The 19,987-nt window shown below is 46.6% G+C and overlaps 1 protein-coding gene across 1 annotated transcript; it reads right to left on the bottom strand.

Moving 5' to 3' along the window:
• Positions 1-730: 730 nt before the first annotated feature.
• Positions 731-19,272, bottom strand: fus (FUS RNA binding protein; the record flags this gene model as incomplete). Its single annotated transcript, XM_079747076.1, has 14 exons — positions 731-770; positions 1,057-1,180; positions 3,561-3,658; positions 3,778-3,961; positions 4,383-4,481; positions 4,883-5,012; positions 5,589-5,698; positions 9,979-10,013; positions 14,787-14,985; positions 15,533-15,771; positions 17,414-17,618; positions 18,138-18,331; positions 18,566-18,590; positions 19,230-19,272. The coding sequence occupies 14 exons, from the start codon at positions 19,270-19,272 to the stop codon at positions 731-733; spliced, it is 1,725 nt and encodes a 574-aa protein (XP_079603202.1).
• Positions 19,273-19,987: the final 715 nt, after the last annotated feature.

Raw genomic sequence — 19,987 nt, 5'->3', positions numbered from 1 at the left:
TTAAACATTCAAGGCATGTGTGCTTTAACGCCATAATGTAAGTTAATAATCCGGTGTTTCAGTCCCTCGTGTCACGTGACCTTGTGTACACAAAACCTCTTCAAACCTCAACACATTGGCTTATTTACTAATTTGCTTATTTACCTAAGCAGGAAGCGTTGAACAATACAATAAGAAAAACCACACCACACTGCTTTGGTTCGAAAACACATTTAATGTTCAAAACAAACGATACACAACGCGTTTTAAAGCACAACACAAAAGCCTTGCAAACCAAACAAAAAAGGACTTGTGACGCCTTGGGAGACAAAAGACGTGACGCCACCGTCGGGGTTCCAGCAGGAGGTTGACTTGCACAACAAACAGCAGAGAGAAAGAGAGAGAAAGAGAGAGAGAGAGAGAGAGAGCGAGAGAGAGAGAGAGAGACGGAGGGGGAGAGAGATGGAGAGAGAGAGAGAGAGAGAGAGAGAGAGAGAGAGAGACGGAGGGGGAGAGAGATGGAGAGAGAGAGAGAGAGAGAGAGAGAGAGAGAGAGAGAGAGAGAGAGAGTAGCGTACCACTAAACTAAAACACGACACGTCAAAGTGCTGGTGTCCTTGATGGGCCCTGGGGTGGTCACGACGGGCGTAAAAACATGGCCGGTCCGTGCGTTGTGGTTGGGGGGGTGGGGTGTGTGTGTGGTGATCAGGCAGGCAGGGACTCTGAGTTGGGCGCTCCCCCCCCCCCCCCCTCAGTAAGGCCGGTCTCGCCGCTCCTGTCTGTGATCGCCCCTGAGGAATCAGATCAGAACGACGTTTATTGCAGAGTAGATTTTCACATACAGGGGGACTGTATGATGACAGAGGTGGTAATCAGAGGTACGAGACATCGCCAGTGTCAGCGGGCGTTGTGTGTGAACACGGCTAAAGAGTTGCTCTCACTTTCGGGCGGTGCCTCCCGTCTCTTTATCACATCTCTTTCATAACACACTCCGCGACAGACATCAACAATCAACCATCAAACACACGATCAAAACGACATCAACACAGACGGCAATCAATGAAAGCCGGCAGTCACCTGCTGTCCATCTTCCCGGGTCCGAACCCTCCCCGGGATCCCCGGTCGCCTCCTCGCCCTCTGAAGCCCCCGCCGCGCTCAAAGCCCCCCCGGCGGCCGCCGCCGCCGCCCCCACCGTACCCCCCTGGGGAGGGGAAACAACGGGTTGAACTGTGAGCAGGAGTCCCACGGTCCACACAAACACACACACACACAGTCGGAAGTCTTCGTTATGGTTCAACGTTGACTCAATGCAACGACCACGCAGACGCTTTGACGCAGTCGGGGACCTGTTTTGGTTCCGTGTCGGGTTTCAGTGACCAATCACAGCCCTTGCTGCTGCGTCGCCTCGACGCAAGGGGACACTTTTTTAGAGGCGCAAGTCAGGCCCTTGCGGTGGAAGTAAGGAGGGTCTGCAAGGACGTAACGGGTCTGTAAACTCCCCTTGAGTTGCGTCAACGTTGAACCATAACTAAGCCTTAAGCTATCACAACACTGTGTTCGAGGGAAATGTCCACGGCGGCAAACGCAACATGCTGTCTGCTCAAATAGTACTACTGCTTCTCATATACAGACATCAGCACAGGAGTTTGCATCCTCAAAGCGATGGGCATGATGAGTTTGTTCAGAGGCCTGGGGACTGTCAGACCTCTCAGAGGGGGAGATTGGTCCCTAGTGGACAAGGATTCAGAATGGGAAGTCGTTTCGCTCCTACGCCTGCTTCTTCTTCTTCTAGGAGTCGATGCGGGTGTGGAGTGTGTGGCTGGTTGATGGATGGTTTAAGGAGTCACACTGATTGGACTCTGGGGCTGGGTGAGGCCGCATACCCTGTTTGCGCATGGAGCGATCAATGTGCACAGGTTAAACCGTCCATCACCATCATCATCATACACTCAGGGAGATCTTCGACATGGAACACCTGCTCTGTGTATCGTTTTTGCGATTAACTGGCTTAAAGGGTCAAGGCCACCTGCTGTAACACAGACATTGCTACAGTGAGATGGCTCATGGGTCAGAGCAGAGCTGGGGGTGCTGGAGAGGACCCCTATCAGCGAGGAGTGGGCGGAGGTGACCACGCAGGCGCCATTTGTTCACAGATTGTGTTTGCCTTTTACAAACATATGGTGAACTGAAGAACATAAAGGTAAAGGTCTCTCGTATGGCCACAAAGTCTTTGTCAATGGCAGCGCAGGGAAAGGTTTGGCCTATTGTCGCTCTTCTGGTGAGCAAACAATGTGCGGTTTGCTTAACACTACTCCTGGGGGAAAAACCCGAGGAGCTCGCTATCGGTAACCACATGCAAGGTAAATAATTAGTGGCAGACCAAAGGCTTTGGTGCGGTCCCTTGATGGTCACAACTTTCCCAGGTTACAATGTACGGCGGCTTAAGAGGCATCCAAACCAAGCACTCAAATCGTACAATATAGGCCTAGCATTAAATACAGAAGCGACCGATTCTTGTGGCTGAGACGCAGGGTATGGCTGGAGGTCTCAACAGCTCGGCTCGTTATCATTCGTTAGTTTGAATAATTAATAAATTATAGAGGTTAATGAAGGTTGGATTGAAGCGCACCTCAGTGTGCTTGAGAGGGATCCCTATAATATAAACCTACGTTTATATTCAAATATAAATGAATACGTAATTTAGACCTGTAAAGACATGAGAGGACATTTCCTATAAAAAATTATAATTGTCTGTGTTCTTGTGTCAGACACGCATCGCCATACCCATAGACACGAGTTGTCATGGGCTTGATTTTTTATAAATAGTTCATTCATGTAATTATTATAGTAGCCTTCAAGTGTTCACTTATCTCTCCTAAGAATATGTCTGCAAATTGTGCAACCTATCCTATATAACTAACTAATTATGTGTTTTCTGGTGTCGGACACACGTCACAAAAGAGGCAGAGTTGGGTTAATGCCCTCATGATCCATTCTGTCTCGGGCCTAATATTCATTTAACTCGGTCGACCTGATAGGCTACATCAGGTGACTGATAGTTCTGATGGTCACTAATAGGCAGATGTGACTCGATGACTGCATAGATGCTTCTTAAAAATGCAGACGCAGCTTGAGACTAAACTAATATCTATCATTCTACGTCAGCTGCGTACTCTCAAAACGAAATAAAGAGCAAATAAAAGAAAAGAAAAACATAATGACAACACACAGAACCGTGAAGACAAAAGGGGGGGGGGGGTAGAAAGGGGAGTCGATTTATTAACAGGCAACGTTTCGATCGCTAGGGACCTTCCTTATGAAGATTCCTAGCGATCGAAACGTTGCCTGTTAATAAATCTACTTCTGGAGCATCAAAACAGTGCGCAGACCCTCCTTCCTCTTATATTAAGCACAATTGTCTAGCACCTGTGGATAACCTTCGGATGTGCCCACCACCCCTCTTTTTAACACATCCATACAACCACATTTTTTCCGCCGTAGTAAAAGGTGTGTCGAAAACAAATGGTCCGTTTCTACGCTGACAGACGACGCTACGGCCCGTCTGTGTGTTAGAATGTCACCTCTTTCCATGGTGGGCATTCCCCCGGCCCCCTCTGGCTTGGGGGCCTTGCACTGGTTGCACTCGTTGCGCCAGGAGAAGTTCAAGTTGCTGCATTCACTGAGGAACCGTGAAGACAAAGGGGGGGACAGGAAGGGGAGTTGGTTCAGAAACAGCCAATGAGGGGATTGACGTCCATCAGGCGACACCAACGTGAATAAATGAATGCAAAAACTCACGGGTTGCAACATTTCCAATCCCCGGCCCTCTGCTGTCCGCCTCCGTTTCCACCGCTGCCGACTCCTCCCCCGTTGCCCCCTGGGAAACCACCTGGTCCTCCTCCTCCTCCGCCTCCTCCTACAACACCACCCGGCCCTCCTCCTCCTCCACGACCCCCTCCGAAGCCCCCTCGACCCATGGGTCCTGAGCAGAACGTAGCAGCGGTTAAAATGGCGCCCAGTTCGCCGCCGTTGCGTCGGACATCAACCCGGGGGTTTATGTCGACTGTTCCTCGACGTCGACCGCTTCTCGTCATCATCTAGTTAGCAGTCGACTGCTACCTGACTACTAAGCATAGCCGCTGCCCTGGCTGGGCCAGGGGAGGAATGTAGTAGATTCTCAGCACTTCTCTCCGCTAGGCCCTATAATAAATACGGCATGACAGGGGAATGTCTAACTAGTGTTGTTCAGTAGCTCGTCAACATTAACTTCAGCCCCAAGCACGCTGTCATTAAACCATTAAGCTCCTGTTATTGGACGGTATGATGATCAGCCTCGTGAGATCATCCTGATCTGGGAAGGTGGCATTCCGATTCCCCTTGTCGATCATTGATTGTTGACTCACCTCCACGGCTGCGTCCGCCGCGCATGCCCCCCCGGCTCCCGAAGTCCGCCCGGCGGGTGGCGAAGGACACCTTGATGGGGTTCCCGCTGAACTCCTTCCCTGGGGAGGGAAGGCTGGTCAGACAGGGGGCTGACACCAGCGGTCTTCATCCGCTTAGAGAAGACTGACTCAACATGCCAGGCATAAATGGTCTGCATTTATACAGGGCTTTTCTAACCACTGGCCACATAAAGCACTTTACAATACTGCCTTCAACATTCACCCATTCATGCACACATTCACACACCGACGGCGGTGTCAACCACGCAGGGCGACAGCCAGCTCGTCAGGAGCAGTCAGGGTGAGGCGTCTCGCTAAGGGACACCGCGACACAGGAGGAGCCGGGGACCGAACCAGCAACCTGCAAGTTACCAGCCAAGCCGCTCTACCCCCTGAGCCACATGCCTCCCATTAGACGTGAGCTTGGAGTCGTGGAGGTCTTCCCTCCCCAAGCCCCTCACCGTCAAACCAGTCGATGGCAGCCTTGGCGGAGGGGGGATCATCGAAGGAGACGGTGGCCTCCCCCTTCAGCTTGCCCGTGTCCCGGTCTGTGTAGAGGTTGATCATCGGCAGGCCCGTCTTCTTATTGATCTGACGGGAGAAAGAAGCGGCAGCAACATGAAACATAAGCGTCGACCAAAGTAGCATGTCTGATACTAAGCCTCGTTTAGTGTCACCTATCAAGACTCTGTTCACCCAGGTTTTATTGGAGGATATAACCCTAATCCCGGGTCCACAAGTGTTATGTACCAGGGCACTGGTTGTAGGCTAAACTAGGGAAAAAAACATGCATCGACCATGACACCCTTTCCACAGAGCAAACACAGGTGTAACCGTGTCCGTAATAATTACGCCGTAGTCCTTAGTAAAACGGACAATATCAGGCCCTATTCTGATAAGGTGTGTGTACAAGACAAGAACCTGTATATGCGTTGATTTTCATACTTTGCAACTTGTTGCCGTTTCTCGCCAAAATGCCCCCATGATTACAGGTTAGACCACTTCCTTTGAATTGAGAAGGGACTCTATCCTTAGATAAGCATCTAAACGGGTACCAGGTAGGATACTACTTGTCTATCTGCTACCCATGCAACAATATTATGAGCGACACCTGTTTGTCATACAGTGACGCCTCTGTGAGCCAGCCAATCCGTAATCGGTACGTACCTTGATGATGCCAATTTGCTTAAAGAAGTCAGCGACTGCCTCAACAGTGTAATCATCTCCTAGGCCTTGCACGAAGATGGTATTGTTGTCAGAGTTATCCTGATCTGGTACTGTTGAGGAAAATAAACAAAAGTCTTTTACTTTCAGTGTGAGAACCCAAACTTCAGATCTGAGGAATCATCTTAGTAATCATCCATTGAAAGGCCACTGTGTCTTTTTCGCAATTGTGTGTTTTAATGTGTCCCAAAAGGAAAAGGACTAAGTCTAAAGAGGTAGACAAACGCTTACAGGAACCTGGTCCCCCATGTCCATGTCCTGGCTCTCTCGGCCCTTCAAGGGGACACAAGAACGTAGTTGAAGGTTATTAGTGTGTGGGAAATGCGGCGTGCGACAACATTAACAAACTGCCAACGGACCACTCACTACACACCCCAGCCCTCCCTACACCCCTCATCATATGTTGAGACCCCTTCATGTATGTGATGCAGTCTTCAGTGGACATTCACACCTCAACCATCAATCACTGTCATACTGAACTGCCAACTAAAGCCCAAGGGGCGGGGGTGAACTTAAGAATGCAAAACCAGCATTGGTGCTTTAAGAAAAACCTGTCTGACACTGTTTGGCCATTGGCCCATTGCTAAAAAAATAAAAAGTGTGCAGTAAAAGGCCAACTTTCAACAACAATGAACACTTGACGTGTTCAACCATGATACCGCTACCCCCCTGCGTGACAGAGACTAGTGGAAGCACTGGTTTTCATCTTTGCACTGTATGTTTTTCTTTGCAACTCCGCTGTCTCGAGGTATTGTTGCTGAGGCTGTTGTACATTCAGTCGTGTGGAGTACCGTGTGGGGAAGCACCGTAGGAATTTGACGTATTTCACTATTAACAGAAGACATGTCGTCGCACCTTCAGAGATATCTCCATGTTATCCGTTTCAGAATGCATCCCCGGGCCACAAGGATACGTTCATTATTTAATCGCGAAAATGTGTGCGACAAAGAGGCTTTTACAGCTGTTTGAATGTTTGAGCAGCAACCTGTGTTGTCGCGGTACCAATGTCACACCGGTTTCGATGTATTATTATGGGTTATTCGATTTGTCAGATCTAAAGATGTAAGTGGCTGGGGGAGCAAAGAGAACAGGGGGCGTTCTTGGTACTTGTATTGGCGCCGTACAACACTGCACATCTACGCCGGATCCCATCTCAAGACGAACCGGGGTTCTATGGGTTCGATTATGGCTAGACCCATCGAGTGTTTGGGTTTGGTGTGTTGCACTAGTTTCACTGGTCATGGATGTGCGGGCATTGAAGGTTTCTGTGAAGGCCTGGAATGTCCCCACTGGTGATAAAGTTCACTTGCACCACTGAGCAAAGATGCACCGAAGCTAGGGGGATGGGTGACATGAAAACACGCTGTTCAACAAGATCAAATATATTCATGTCCATTTTCAGAAGGTCGAGTAAAGGGCACATTGATGTCCAATGACAACAAGCCATGCTAGTTCTCATTGAACATCAATGTGCCGTTTACTCGACTTCTAACTAAGTCCGCTGCCAAGGCTGTGCCCGGGTAGGAACCTAGAAGTTTCTCAGCACCTCTCTCCACTTGGCCCTATAATAAATACAGCATGACAGGGGAATGTCTAACTAGTGTTGTTCAGTAGCTCAACATTAACTTCAGCCAGAAGCAGGCTGACATTAAATCATTAAGCTTCTATTGTTGGACAGTATGAGTAACAGCGTCCTGAGATCATCCTGATCGGGGAAGGTGCCATTCAGATTCCCTTTGTAGATCAAGCCAGTGGAAAGCACAACATATTAAATGATGCTGAATGTCTGCCAAAAAAAAAAGATTGCGCAAGTAACGAATTTGTACTATTCTATGGCACACAGCTCGAGACACGAGACTCGAGAATCAAGTACAACTCGATGTACCACTCGATGTATGAGTTCTATTTATCCAACCGCATTCATTTAATTTGGCAGGCTGATTCAATTGCTTGGACTCTTTCTGACTTCCTAATTCACATGAAGCTCGAAACACTGGAGTAATGCACTGCAAATTTGCTGCGTGACACAAAAAAGTACAGAGTGCAAATACATAGTGCTTAAATGACTCCAGTCTATTTTTTGATGTAAAAATGTGAACACATCATTTCTGGTATTATCCTTCTAATCAGAGCTTTTTGTTTCGATAAAACAGCAATGATTAGTATGCTAGTATAGTTTAATCACGTTTATTATGTTTATTAATCGTTTATTACTCACCATATCCCTGGCCCTGAGGCAGGTTGGCTTTTTGTTTGCTGGCAATTATCATTCCTAATGATTCATTCGGAATGATAAGGAATCAACTCAGCCCAAAAGGCTGATAGTGTTGGTTTTCGAGCTGAAACGGGGGGTTCACTAACGCTTCACAAAGTTCACTTTTTCACAAATAATTACAACAATATCTAATTAATTCCTTTCACTTTGGGGGGGAATCTGCGGACTGTATTGCAAATGTATCCATGTCCAGTATTATATATCGATGTCAACTTCTACAATATAGACTTGACTTGCCACAAAAAACCTGAGGCTTGACTTGGACTTGCACCCAAAGACATAACGGTTGATCTGAAACAGACTATAAAGCAAATTACTCAAAAAATCAATAGTTGATTGATTTTCAATGCAAGATGGTATTCAATGCAAGATGCAAGCTTTGATATCTGGATGACCTCACAAGGTTAATGTTCAATTCCAATTTGAATGGATACCCTTCATTTTGTGAGAATAAAAAGTGTTTGCAGATGGGCAAACTCTGGATTCTATTTACTTCCTTGAGTCATCAGGGAGATCCCCTTCCATAATCATAAGTATTGTGTGTTTATAAAATTGGCCCACTGAAACCTTGAGTTCTTCCGGTGGACTGTGGCTCAAACGGTATCTCAGCAGCACTCAGCAGGGTGAGTCACTTTGATCGATGAGGGTTTGCTGATATGGACTACAATGATTTCTTGCCCTGTGACTCCAGGCCCTGTGTTTTTTGCAAACTAGTTCCAGCTTCCAGTTGTACTCCACAACAGAACAACTAGTGCCATTGGAATGCAGCCATTTGCTCCTTATGATTGTTCCCATTCACCTGTTTGGAAAACTGGTTTCCGCATTCAATTCCCCAACCCAGTTAGTGTTTAGGACCAAGATGGAACCAAGATGGCTGCTTGGTGATAAGGCCCATTGGTTAGCCATTAGCTCAATCGCACCTTTACGTGTTTGTCAAAGCATTAGCAAACCACTTGCCTTCATTCTATAGAAGGGTGGTTTCGACAGGTACAGTGCCACCCCTAGCATGGTCATCAAACCACAACAGACCATAAACACCCCTTTCGTTCTGCACACCTCTGTCCACCACTGACCATGGATCCCTCCGGCCCCACATGTCTTGGAACTTTTCGTTTGTCACGAGAGAAAAAAATGGCACACTGTGTACACGCACACTGTCTGAGTCGCAACCATTGTTCCAGACCGCCAACTCGTTCAATCGTCCAGCATTTCGACACACTGCATGTGCTTTGGACCACTAACAACACAGTGGCCTCACAACACATGGTTGAACCACATTGGAGCACAAGAAGCCAAAAGACCCCTCGGAACACGTACCACTGTACACATGGATGATGCTTACCTGAGACACTGGCTGCATGAGAAACACGTATGATCACATTCACACCACATTGAGGATGCTACCTGAGCCAGGCTGCAGAAATAGCATGAAAGATCACCTAGACACTAGACCTTATTAAACCGTCACGCAGGCTGTTTCCTGGTATATGAGATACTGCCTTATACAGGCGTTGTGGAAAAGAACCGCGTCGACTCGGTGGTGTTTGGCACTTTGTAACTCGTTCTTTAAACATCCACTTTGTTCCTGTCAAGTAATCTTGGAAAGTCGGGGTGTTGGCGAAATTGGTGATTCCTGATCTCCATCAGTCTGTTTGGGAAGAACAACCTCAATGGTCCAATTTTTCTGTTTTTGGCAGATTTGTTCACAATATGTGTTTAAAGCCGCTCCCGTATATCAGGAAACTAAGCGTGATGCCTCCATACTTTTACAACTACTTTACGGTAAATGGTAGCAATTCAAAGAATAGGGTCTGTTATGCATGACAAAATCCCAACTACGTTCCCGTGAACAATACATGTTCTAACGTTTAATCCAGGCATTTTACACCAGGTGCAAATCGGAACCTGCACATCCCTGCCCACATTCTGTTTAACCAGCCTGCATTATTGTAGCAATAGCTTGAAACATGGGATGGCTCTAACCAATCCCGCCCTTTAGCTTTAGCCTCAGAACATCCTAAAACCTCTGGCTCAAATTGTTTTTTTTTTGCAACTTACCACCAAACTTATTGAATCCTCCACGGTCGCCCATTCTGATGAAGAGGGAGAGAAAGAGCAACACTCACTGAAGACTGGCGCTCACAGACCAGACGCCCTCAAAGGGGGTTGTGTAGTGTTGTCAGTGGGGTCGGAGGGTAACCTTCTGTCTCAACCTTCTGTCTTCTTTAAGACAGAACCCCTTCACAGCCATGGCCCTGGTCAGTCATGGCTTCTCTGTTCAGTTCCTCGTTCATAAACCCTTGCCCCAGGACAAGAAGGTACTCAAATGACCTTGCCTCTTTGGTGAGGTGCCAATTTGACATTTTTTGCGACCAATAAGTCAAATCGTTTTCTGAGTCACTTGCACACATCGACGCTAAAAGCTTCTTGGATGGTCCAACCCATCCACACCTCAGAGCTTTTTAAATTCAGGACGCTCCACGCATCGACCCAATGCTTTACATTAACTTATTTGAGGCGTGACTGAAATGCACATCTTTTTGCATCATATGCATCATCAATGTTTTTTAACCGAGGAAGAGGGGACTGTGACCCTTTTTCTACATGCCCATTCTGACGTCAGCGTCCCTGTCTCAAGGCCCCAGAGCAGAAAGCCGCCCTGGTGAGTGAGTACGAGCCTAGGGGAAGATTCAAACATGAATTAAAGCATAGCATCACAGTGGTCACTGTAAGGTTGCATTGAGGTGAGGGGAGTTGGGGAGAGGTGACTGGGAGCGGTTGAGGGTCAGGTGACAGGAATCACCCTCCTGTCATGTTTTGATGGTAGGGGTGTATATACAGTATATATAGATATATATTCATATATATGTATATAAGGGGTGAAACGTTCACAGAACTCACAGTTCGGTACGATGCAGTATGGTGGTGTGAGGGTGGTGTTATGGTGGTGTGATGGTGGTGTAATGTATCTACACACTAAATGCCTAACATCTTTTCATTTGTGTTTAGATTTTCAATACGTGTTTATAACATAAACAACATGGATAGCTTGCTATCTAGCATTAACAAAACGACAGTGCCTGTCCTGGCATATATAAATTTTAATATGAAATAATCATTTAGGCAAAACTACCACAAGGAATTCATAGTTCATAGCAGCATATGCCAAAATTAAGTCACCCACAAGTGCCCTACATATTTCTATGTAGCCGACCTGAAATGATTGAAATGAGGAACAGGAAATCAAAGGGGACGTGTTTCCTGCCATTCTGCGGAAGGAAAGTGGCTGCTTTTAGGTAGGCCTTTAATTGGTTTGCTTTGTCCCATCAACGTGTTCCCTTGAGACACATTTGGACTTCAGATTAAGCTGACTTTTTTCAAGCCCCTTTCACAGATAGTTCCCGGTAAATTACTGGGATAACATTGCAGGCACCGCTAATTATTAACGCTGGTCACACATGCTGCTATGTTCCGTAACATTTCCATCTTGCCTCCGTTCACACAGGGCATAGACGTTCCGGAATACGGGGTCAGGTAGAGCCTAGTAGCTGGTGGTAATGGAACACCAGCCTGTGGAGGCCAGCTGCCATAACATTGGCCGATGGAGAGGAGTATGGAACCTGTCCAGTCACCTCTCCAAAGTAAGCTGCATTTATATCGCTTCCGGAGCCCTTGTGAGCCGGCTCATTGAGGTAAACGGTGAACTTCCATAGCACTGCTTTAGCATGAATGGCGTGGGTCACTTGTCAAAGGAGCACGTCGTAGTTAGCTGAACAGATCAGGTTTCCACTGAATTTCTTTTTTTTCCCCGGACACCATACTGTACGGTTCAGTAGAATAGACTATACGTTTCACCCCACATACATATACATATATACATCTAAAGATATATATATATATATAAAGATAGACATATGTATCTATATCTATACATATATATCTTCATATCTATGTATATATATCTATAGAGGTATAGATTTAGTTTTTATAGTTTCATCAGTAGAGAAACCTGTGTCGATCAACTACATGAAAGGCTTCGTTCACACTGCAAGCAAAAGTTGCCCAAATCCTCAAATGTGACTCTTGTGTTCAGCACAAATCACATGGAATCTGGTCTTTTCATTTCAGATTTGGGCCAATGATGGTCCTAAATCAGATCAGTCTTATTTTTGGCACTGCGACCTCGTCTGAGCAGTCCTATCAGAATCCATGCGACTTTTACATCACTCCATCAGACTGACATCCCTCAATGCTCAGTGCTGACCATGGTCACTCTGTAAATATTAACATGGAGGACAGCTGCGATAAGAGATAATCCGTGGAGGGACGGGGAAAGTAGTACTTTATAGTTGTAATGTAGTTAAAAGTGGCTCTTGACATCCTGACATTCATATGAAATCTGTTTCAGTGAAGCCTTCTACGTCGCAATCCCTAGGAGACAGTCTTGGCTTCTAGGGATTGACATCCACACACTTGCACTTTCACAGCAGCGCCACAAAAAGCCATTGTTAGCTTTTTGTTTACTGCCGTACGACAGCGTGCTGCTTGTGAGCTCTTCCTTTTTGTTCTTTTTTGACAGCCAAACAACAGGATCGGACCTGAGCAATACATATGAATTGAAGGCTTGCAGGGTTAACGAAGACAAACGTTGACGAAGCAAAAGTAATTACAGTTTGTTCATAATCGAAACATAATGAATGAGTAAGGAATGTTTTGCCTTTTTGTTTTATGCCTTTTTTAGGGATCTCATGGTCTGAAGTGTTGTGATATGCGTGTATGAACGGATGCACCGACAAACAATGAAATGGAAAACTCAATTAACTATGGAGGTTTGGGTAACAATGACAAACCAACCAAAAATATACATTGTTATCAAAAGGCATTCTTAATGCACAAAAATGAACTCAGGAAATGTGGAGATCAACTTACCTATACCAGATCCTAGGGGTTTCAATTACTGAAAACATTTGTAATAATAAAGTAATAATCCTTTGCCTTTGGGCCTCAGGATTTATCTTCAATTCCAAATATAACAATTTGAATAATAAAGTAATATAATCTGACTATTTATGCGACACAACTTCAAAAATAATCATGATAATAATAATAACAATAGTTATCCACAGATACACTGTGAATACATAAGAAGTATTGAGAGACAGCAGCCTAGTACCATCGGACAGTTATCACCCCAAACCAGGTGTGATTCCCCGCAGAGCTCATCCTCTCAACGTTGACCCGTTGAGGAATGACAGCAGCTGCTTGAATGATTGATTGATCTATGACAACCCATATCTGACGCTCCTGCTAATCCCTTGAGTCAGTCTCCTCTGAAGCCTGCGGACCAACCCTTTACAGTGTCAGCAAAGTGAAGCAATCGTGGCCTTAGCTCTACAAGGCTCACGTGTCACTCACTTTGTTTCCCCGAAGCGCAACAAGGAAATGAAAATGTATTTTCTTGTACATGTTGCCCAACAAAGCACACTCTGACCCTCACCTTCAGCGGTTCCGAGGATGTTGCATCAAAATGGACAGACAATGCAAACGTTGTTATCTTTTTGAAAGATATTTAGCTTTTTCAGCCGATCGGGTTTCAGCCGATCGGGTTTCTACTAGTTTCGGCGTTGCTTTGGGTTACATTGAAGTATTCAAGTGTCAAGTGTCAATCAGTTCAAGGTTAACACAAGCAAGGGAGAAAAACTGAATAGCCCAGTGGAAATCATTATTCACTTCCAATATATTGATATAAATAATTATAATAAACAATGACCCTTCGTCTAGGCTGCAATATGGGGCAAGGCATATTCAAATTGTATTTATAGTTTTTTGAAGCTGCATAAAATTCACTTTCTATTGTGTGGGCCAAAAAATAAAGAATCAGAAACACAATGGCTTGTCTTCCTTGTCTGGTTCCCCCTTTACCACTCGACCATTCCTGAGGAATCCTTTTATTTGACTAATTTGGGAATCCACAACCTTACAAAAATCTTTTTTTTGTCCTAGTGTCTTTCCACACAAGTCATGTGTGCTGTGATCCAAATTCGTTTCGGTAAAACAGTTTCAAATTAAATTGTATAATAAATTTAAATTGTATAGTAAAGAATTACATCCATCATGTGTTTAACAATATCCGGACTGATCTTCTCCTCACCTGACCAGACCAGTTTCTAGTGGGTGTTCTCCATAAACCACTCTCTTTGTTCAGGACAGCAGTCGGTATGACAATAATTGCCTGTAAGGCTTTCAGGACTATTTTAAGACGACCTTGACACCACATATTTTACCCTATACACTGAAAGGATGGATTATCATTCTGCATTCACCTTAGGTTTATAATGATATAATTAAAGTTTGGAAAGCACCTTAAAATACATAGTTTAAAAGGTGCTTCAGCAAAAGAAAGAATGACATTGATAAGGCTGCACATTGTTAACCAATGCGTATTGTGAATGGAGTGCTTTGAATTATCCAAATGCATTGGCTTCCTCAATGGAGTTCAGCATTGTCACCTTTTTTTTTATGACAGTCATAATTATTATTCATTGTTTATAAACATAAAATAATGAGGGGAAAAATCCTTCGAATCCAATAACTAATATCTGGCACCTTGCTTGGCCTTTCTGAACCTTGTCTCGGACAAATCTAGGGTGAACCCAGTACTGTACTTTTACTTTGAAAAACCAAATATTGCAGTTAGTGACTCTATAAACTCTATAATAGACGGGGACTCTTGGTAAACATATGACCATAACCACATGTTGACCACATCCTTAAGCCTGATTCAGGTGATCCCCGATGGGAGGGGAGTGAGCGAAACAAACAAACAACAACATCAACAACAACAACGAAAGGGTTTCCCCACTTACCCTATTCCCCCTCGGCCCCGGGGCCCCCCCCGGCCCCCGCGGTCAAAGCCTCCGCCGCCGCGACCCCCGAACCCGCCGCCGTACCCCCCGCCGCGGGGCCCCCGGCCGGCAGGGCCCTCCGGACCCCCGTAGCCGCTGTCCTGGCTGCTGTAGCTCCCGCCTCCCCCTCCGCTGATTGGTGGGCTGTCCTGTCCGTAGCCTAAGGGGAGGAGGAGGGGGGGGGGGGAGACATGGAGGGGATCAGATTCTGGACTCTCCTCCTCTGTCCTCAAGTTCTGTTTAAACTGGTCGGAACCGGACCTGCGTTCCGCGTCCAACCGCACGCACTCCTACTCTCTGGCAACAGCATCCTGTGGACCTATGTCAACAGGACGTGACGCCGTTGCTCCCCAACGATAAAGACATATTTTATGAACGGACTGCATTTATACAGGGCTTTTCTAACCAGTGGCCGCTCAGAGCGCTCTACAGTATCGCCCCACATTCCCCCATTCATGCACACATTCACACACCGACGGCGGTGTCAGCCACACTGGGCGAGGAGCAGTCAGGGTGGGGGAGCCTCGCTCAGGGACACCTCGACCCTCGGCTACGAGGAGCCGGGGGATGGAACCAGCAACCCCTTCCGGTGACCAGCCAACCCGCTCCGCCTCCTGAGCCTCATGCCGCCCGCAAAAGAAACCAACAAACAGCGACAAGCATCCCTTCGTCCAGTCACGGCCAGCGTCTCGCCCCCAGCGCCGTACCTCCGCTGGGGGCATACTGCCCCTGCTGACCGTAGCTCTGGGGGGGCGGGGAGCTGTAGCCGGAGGGCTGGCTGTAGGGGGCCCCCCCCCCATGCTGGGGGGGCGGCTGGCTGGCCCCGAAGCCCCCGCCCGGAGCGCCGCCACTCCCGCCGCCGTAGGCGCCCCCGCCCTGCCCCCCGTACCCGGACCCCCCGCTGGGCGGCTGGCCGTACGCCGACGGCGTGGAGCTCCCGCCGTAGCTGGACAACAGAGGGCAAGTGGACGGCGTTTAGACAGTGCTTTCCTCGTTCTCATAGTGAGTGAATGAATGAGTTAATTCACAACACCACTTCAAACATTAAAATAATACAGTCGGGGTGAAGAATCTATTGGGTAGAGTGAATGGGTCTAGGAAGCCAGGAAAGCTTGTGGGTGGGGGCCCATTGTTCATGAAAGGTAGTGGTACAAACAATGGCATACACAGTTACATTATAGAGCATCTGTAAGTGCATTTTTCTGCATGCATTCATTCATCAACACCTGCAACCAGATGATGCTGAGTAAATGCGTGCAAAGAGCGCACCAAAACATAGAAAACATTAGATTCACATTCAATCATACACATACATCCCAGTAGTCCATGAGAAAAAAGTTCTGTATTAGATATAGGTTATTATTTTTAGTTGTCTTTTAAGGTGCTTTACAATATTGCCTAACATTCGCCCATTCATGCACACACCGACGGCGGAGTCAGCCATGTGAGGTGACAGCCAGTCATGGTGAGATGTCTTGCTCAGGGACACCTCGACACTCAGCTAGGAGTAACCGTGGATCGAACTAGTCCCCCCTAGGTTACCAGCCAACCCACTCTACCTCCTGAGCCACATTCCGACCCTACAAAGTGTGTGACAGATCTGCGAACTCGTCACTACGGGCTCCCTTTGACTTCACAGAGGCATGATTGATAGGAATTTTACAGGATGGGATTCTGTCTACTTCTGTCTACTACTATTGGGCAATATCCCATGATTGAGATCTCAAACTCAGGATATTGTTTTCATCGCAAAATGTCGTCTCATCACGCTAATAAAAACGAATAAACTGCTAACAAAGACTAATAAATCACGGCAAAAAGGGTTTTCATGTTTATTTTTGGAGTGTTCACGTGTAGTATATACTAAAACAATCAGGCTCCGTGAATAGTGGGGAATAGCCCCAATAGTAGGGCTATTCCCCACTATTCACTTCGCCTTTCGGCAAATAATTGTTAAGTACAATAAGTGTGTACATTAAGGGCCATGACGCACAACATACAGTGCGTAGGAGGGCTGGGAGGGGGAAGTTATGCAGAGTCTAGGTGAACTCTGAACAGGTGAGTCTTGAGTCTTTGGTGGAAGCTCAGCTGAGTCCCTTAGACAAAGGGGCTCCATTTGACTTCACCCAGGTATTGAGTGATAGATATTTTACAGGCTGTGATTTTGCCTGCTTGACTGTACAATAAAAAAAAAATGAATGTGCAATACTCTAAAAAGTATGGGAAACAAATAGAATGTGGAAAACTCGAAAAAAAAAAAAATATTTGAAAGAAATTCTACCCCCATCCTTTACATTTACATTTAGGGCATTTAGCAGACTTGCAATAAGTACATTTGTCAAAGTAAAGAGAAACAACATATCGCTGTCGGTAGAGTGAGGATGTTCATAGGACCGAGTGCCAAGCACTAATAATTGTTAGGTTGACCCCTTCCCCGTACACAACAAAGCTAACGACCTATCTTTAGCGTAGTTGGAAAACATGAGCAGGTGTGTGGCCTGACGGGGGCGTTTTACTGGGGTTTAACCCGCCCTACGTTCCCAGTAGGGGGGGAGGAGGGGGGCTGTGGTGGGTGTGTCCCTACGTACCCAGCAGGCGGGGAAGAGGAGGGCTGCTGCTGCTGTGGAGCAGGGGGCTGCTGGCCGTAGGCCGAGTAGGACGACGGCTGGCCGTACCCCCCAGAGGAGGGCTGGCCGCCCCCACTGCTGCTGCCGCTGTAGCCCCCGGAGCTATAGGACTGGCCCGGGTAGCTGCCACCCCCACCCTGGCTGGGAGGAGAGGAACCGTACCCTCCTAGGACGGAGGGGAACACAGAAACGCTCACACACCGATCGAAGGGATGACATTGTCGTTCACGCTTTTATCCAAAGCGACTTAAAATAAGTACATTGGCAGAAGAAAGAGAAACAACAATATATCCCTGTCGGTACAGTAAGGATGTTCATAGAGGCATATGCCAAGCGCTAACAATCGCTAGGCTAACCCATTCCCCATAGACAACAACGATAGCTTAAGGATGCCACATGAACCTAAAACAACGACAACAACGTCCTCAATGATTTAAACATAGATGTAATTCATTTTTTGGACCACCTCACCCACAATCTTAGCTTAATGCCACCACCACCACCAGTTGAGAAACGCTGTACTGGTGAACCACATGTACCACATACCCCAAAGATATTCTCTTGTATTCCCTCAACGTAACAGATCTCATGCAATACACCATAATCATACTATATCGGCCCGTAGAGCGATAAGAGGCATGCACGTAAAAATGTGTGGGGAAAGTGGACCAACTTGAAACTGTACCCGACTGTGGCTGGCCGTAGCTGCCGTAGCCCCCCTGGTTGTAGGAGGCCGAGCCACTCTCTGGGCTCTGACTGTAACCTCCTCCTCCTCCTCCTCCTCCTCCTCCTCCTCCTCCGTAACCCCCCTGCTGGCCGTAGCCCTGGCTGGAGGGCTGCCCGTAGCCCTGGCTGGCCGCGCCACCGTAGGAGCCGTAGCTGCGGAGGAACACGCAAAAAAAACATCTGGTTTGGCTCACGGTTGCGCGGACGCGGTAGGAATTGAAGGCAGAGGTCAGGTATCTGGATGTGTAGGCATGATATATGAAGGCCTTTGTTGTTGACAACACCTTTTCGAACCAGAAACTAATATGATAATAATACATATTCTAATAATTAAATAATTATAATCGTAACAAAAAAAAAACCGGAAAATTATTGAAAATCACTCACCCCTGCGGAGCTGACTGGGAATATTCTGAAGGGAAATACAAGACCTGTCAATTCACTCACAACAATTCACATGCAAACACGAGCTCTGTTACTAACCTATAGACAGATATAAAGCTGATATAATGATCCATGCAGCAACGGGAGACCACTTAGTCAAGAGAAAGCACTATATGTGCAGATAGTGTGTCAGCGGCAGATGCCCAACGAGAGCATCATTAAGGTTATTCTAACGGGAGCGCATCACCATGCCAGGCTGGCTTTTACGCACTAGCGTAAACTGGGTCAATAGCACAGACCGGCTCATATAAATAACATTGCCCAATGGTAAATGTATGAATTGCAATAGTTGACATCCTGCAGCATACTATGTCTTCAGTTTTTAAATCAGGTCGATTAAGCCAATTTTGCCAATTTTAACCGTGCACTGATGTGGACATAACGTTGCTTAGCTCAGCGCTGGGTTAACGGTGCGCAACCCCCTGTGATGCCGTGCTCACGACAACACGGCTCACATGATATAGCATTACGTTGACATTATAGTATTCTTAATACCACTAAACACGCGTCTTACCGTTAGATGCCATTTCGGCTACTGGAAATGGGTTTAATGGCCAATACCAATTACGCTAGCCGAGCTCTCCGCGGGCGCCGAACACAGACTGACTGGTGCAGGAGCGCCCCTTGGTGGCCAGATCACGCACTGCCATGCCTCTGATACAGAGACTGACTGTTGGAGGACAGCCCCCTGGTGGCAGGATCACCGCACTGCCACGCAGGTCCTGAGGAGAGAAGTACATGTATGAAATAGGTGGGGCATGTGCAGTAACAACTGTGGTTGCTTTGTGTACGTTTTGCTGCCTTTGGGGTGAGGTGTCATTTAAACTGGAAAAAAATAAAGTAAAATACCTATTTGGTCCCAATCGCTTTTTAAGCATAAGCATAATTTGTCAACAGATTTCTGAAAAATAGTTCAATCTTATTCAGGGTATCACTTCAGTTGTTTATACTTGGTCACATTTCAGGGCAGTGCTGTATGATATTGTTACCGCTGGGCTGACTGACATGAACTATTGCTTCTTTCTACAATAGACGTTATGACAGCTTTGGTTGTGATGCATATGAAATGTTAAGTGTGCGGTCGACGTTCTGTGTTTTATGATGAGTGTCTTCTTAGTGTCCCTTCTGTAGGAGGCAGGTCCCAGGCTATTCCCATTTGATGCGCCATTGTGCGTTTTGTTTCCCTCGCCGTTATTATCTACTCTGGCGTCATACCGATCCCCCATTTCATTGCCGATAATCCCGTATATTGAAGACAGTTGAAAAATATGTTACATCTAAGCCATTATATGGCCCCACAACTTTTCAAACCAAATTACTTTTCTGCCTTTTATGTGAAAAATGATATCTCAAAATGTTTAGCCT

Source organism: Pollachius pollachius (genome assembly GCF_949987615.1).
Source record: "Pollachius pollachius genome assembly, chromosome: 11".
In the NCBI taxonomy this organism is placed as follows: domain Eukaryota; kingdom Metazoa; phylum Chordata; class Actinopteri; order Gadiformes; family Gadidae; genus Pollachius; species Pollachius pollachius.
This window is presented reverse-complemented; position numbering and strand designations above follow the sequence as displayed.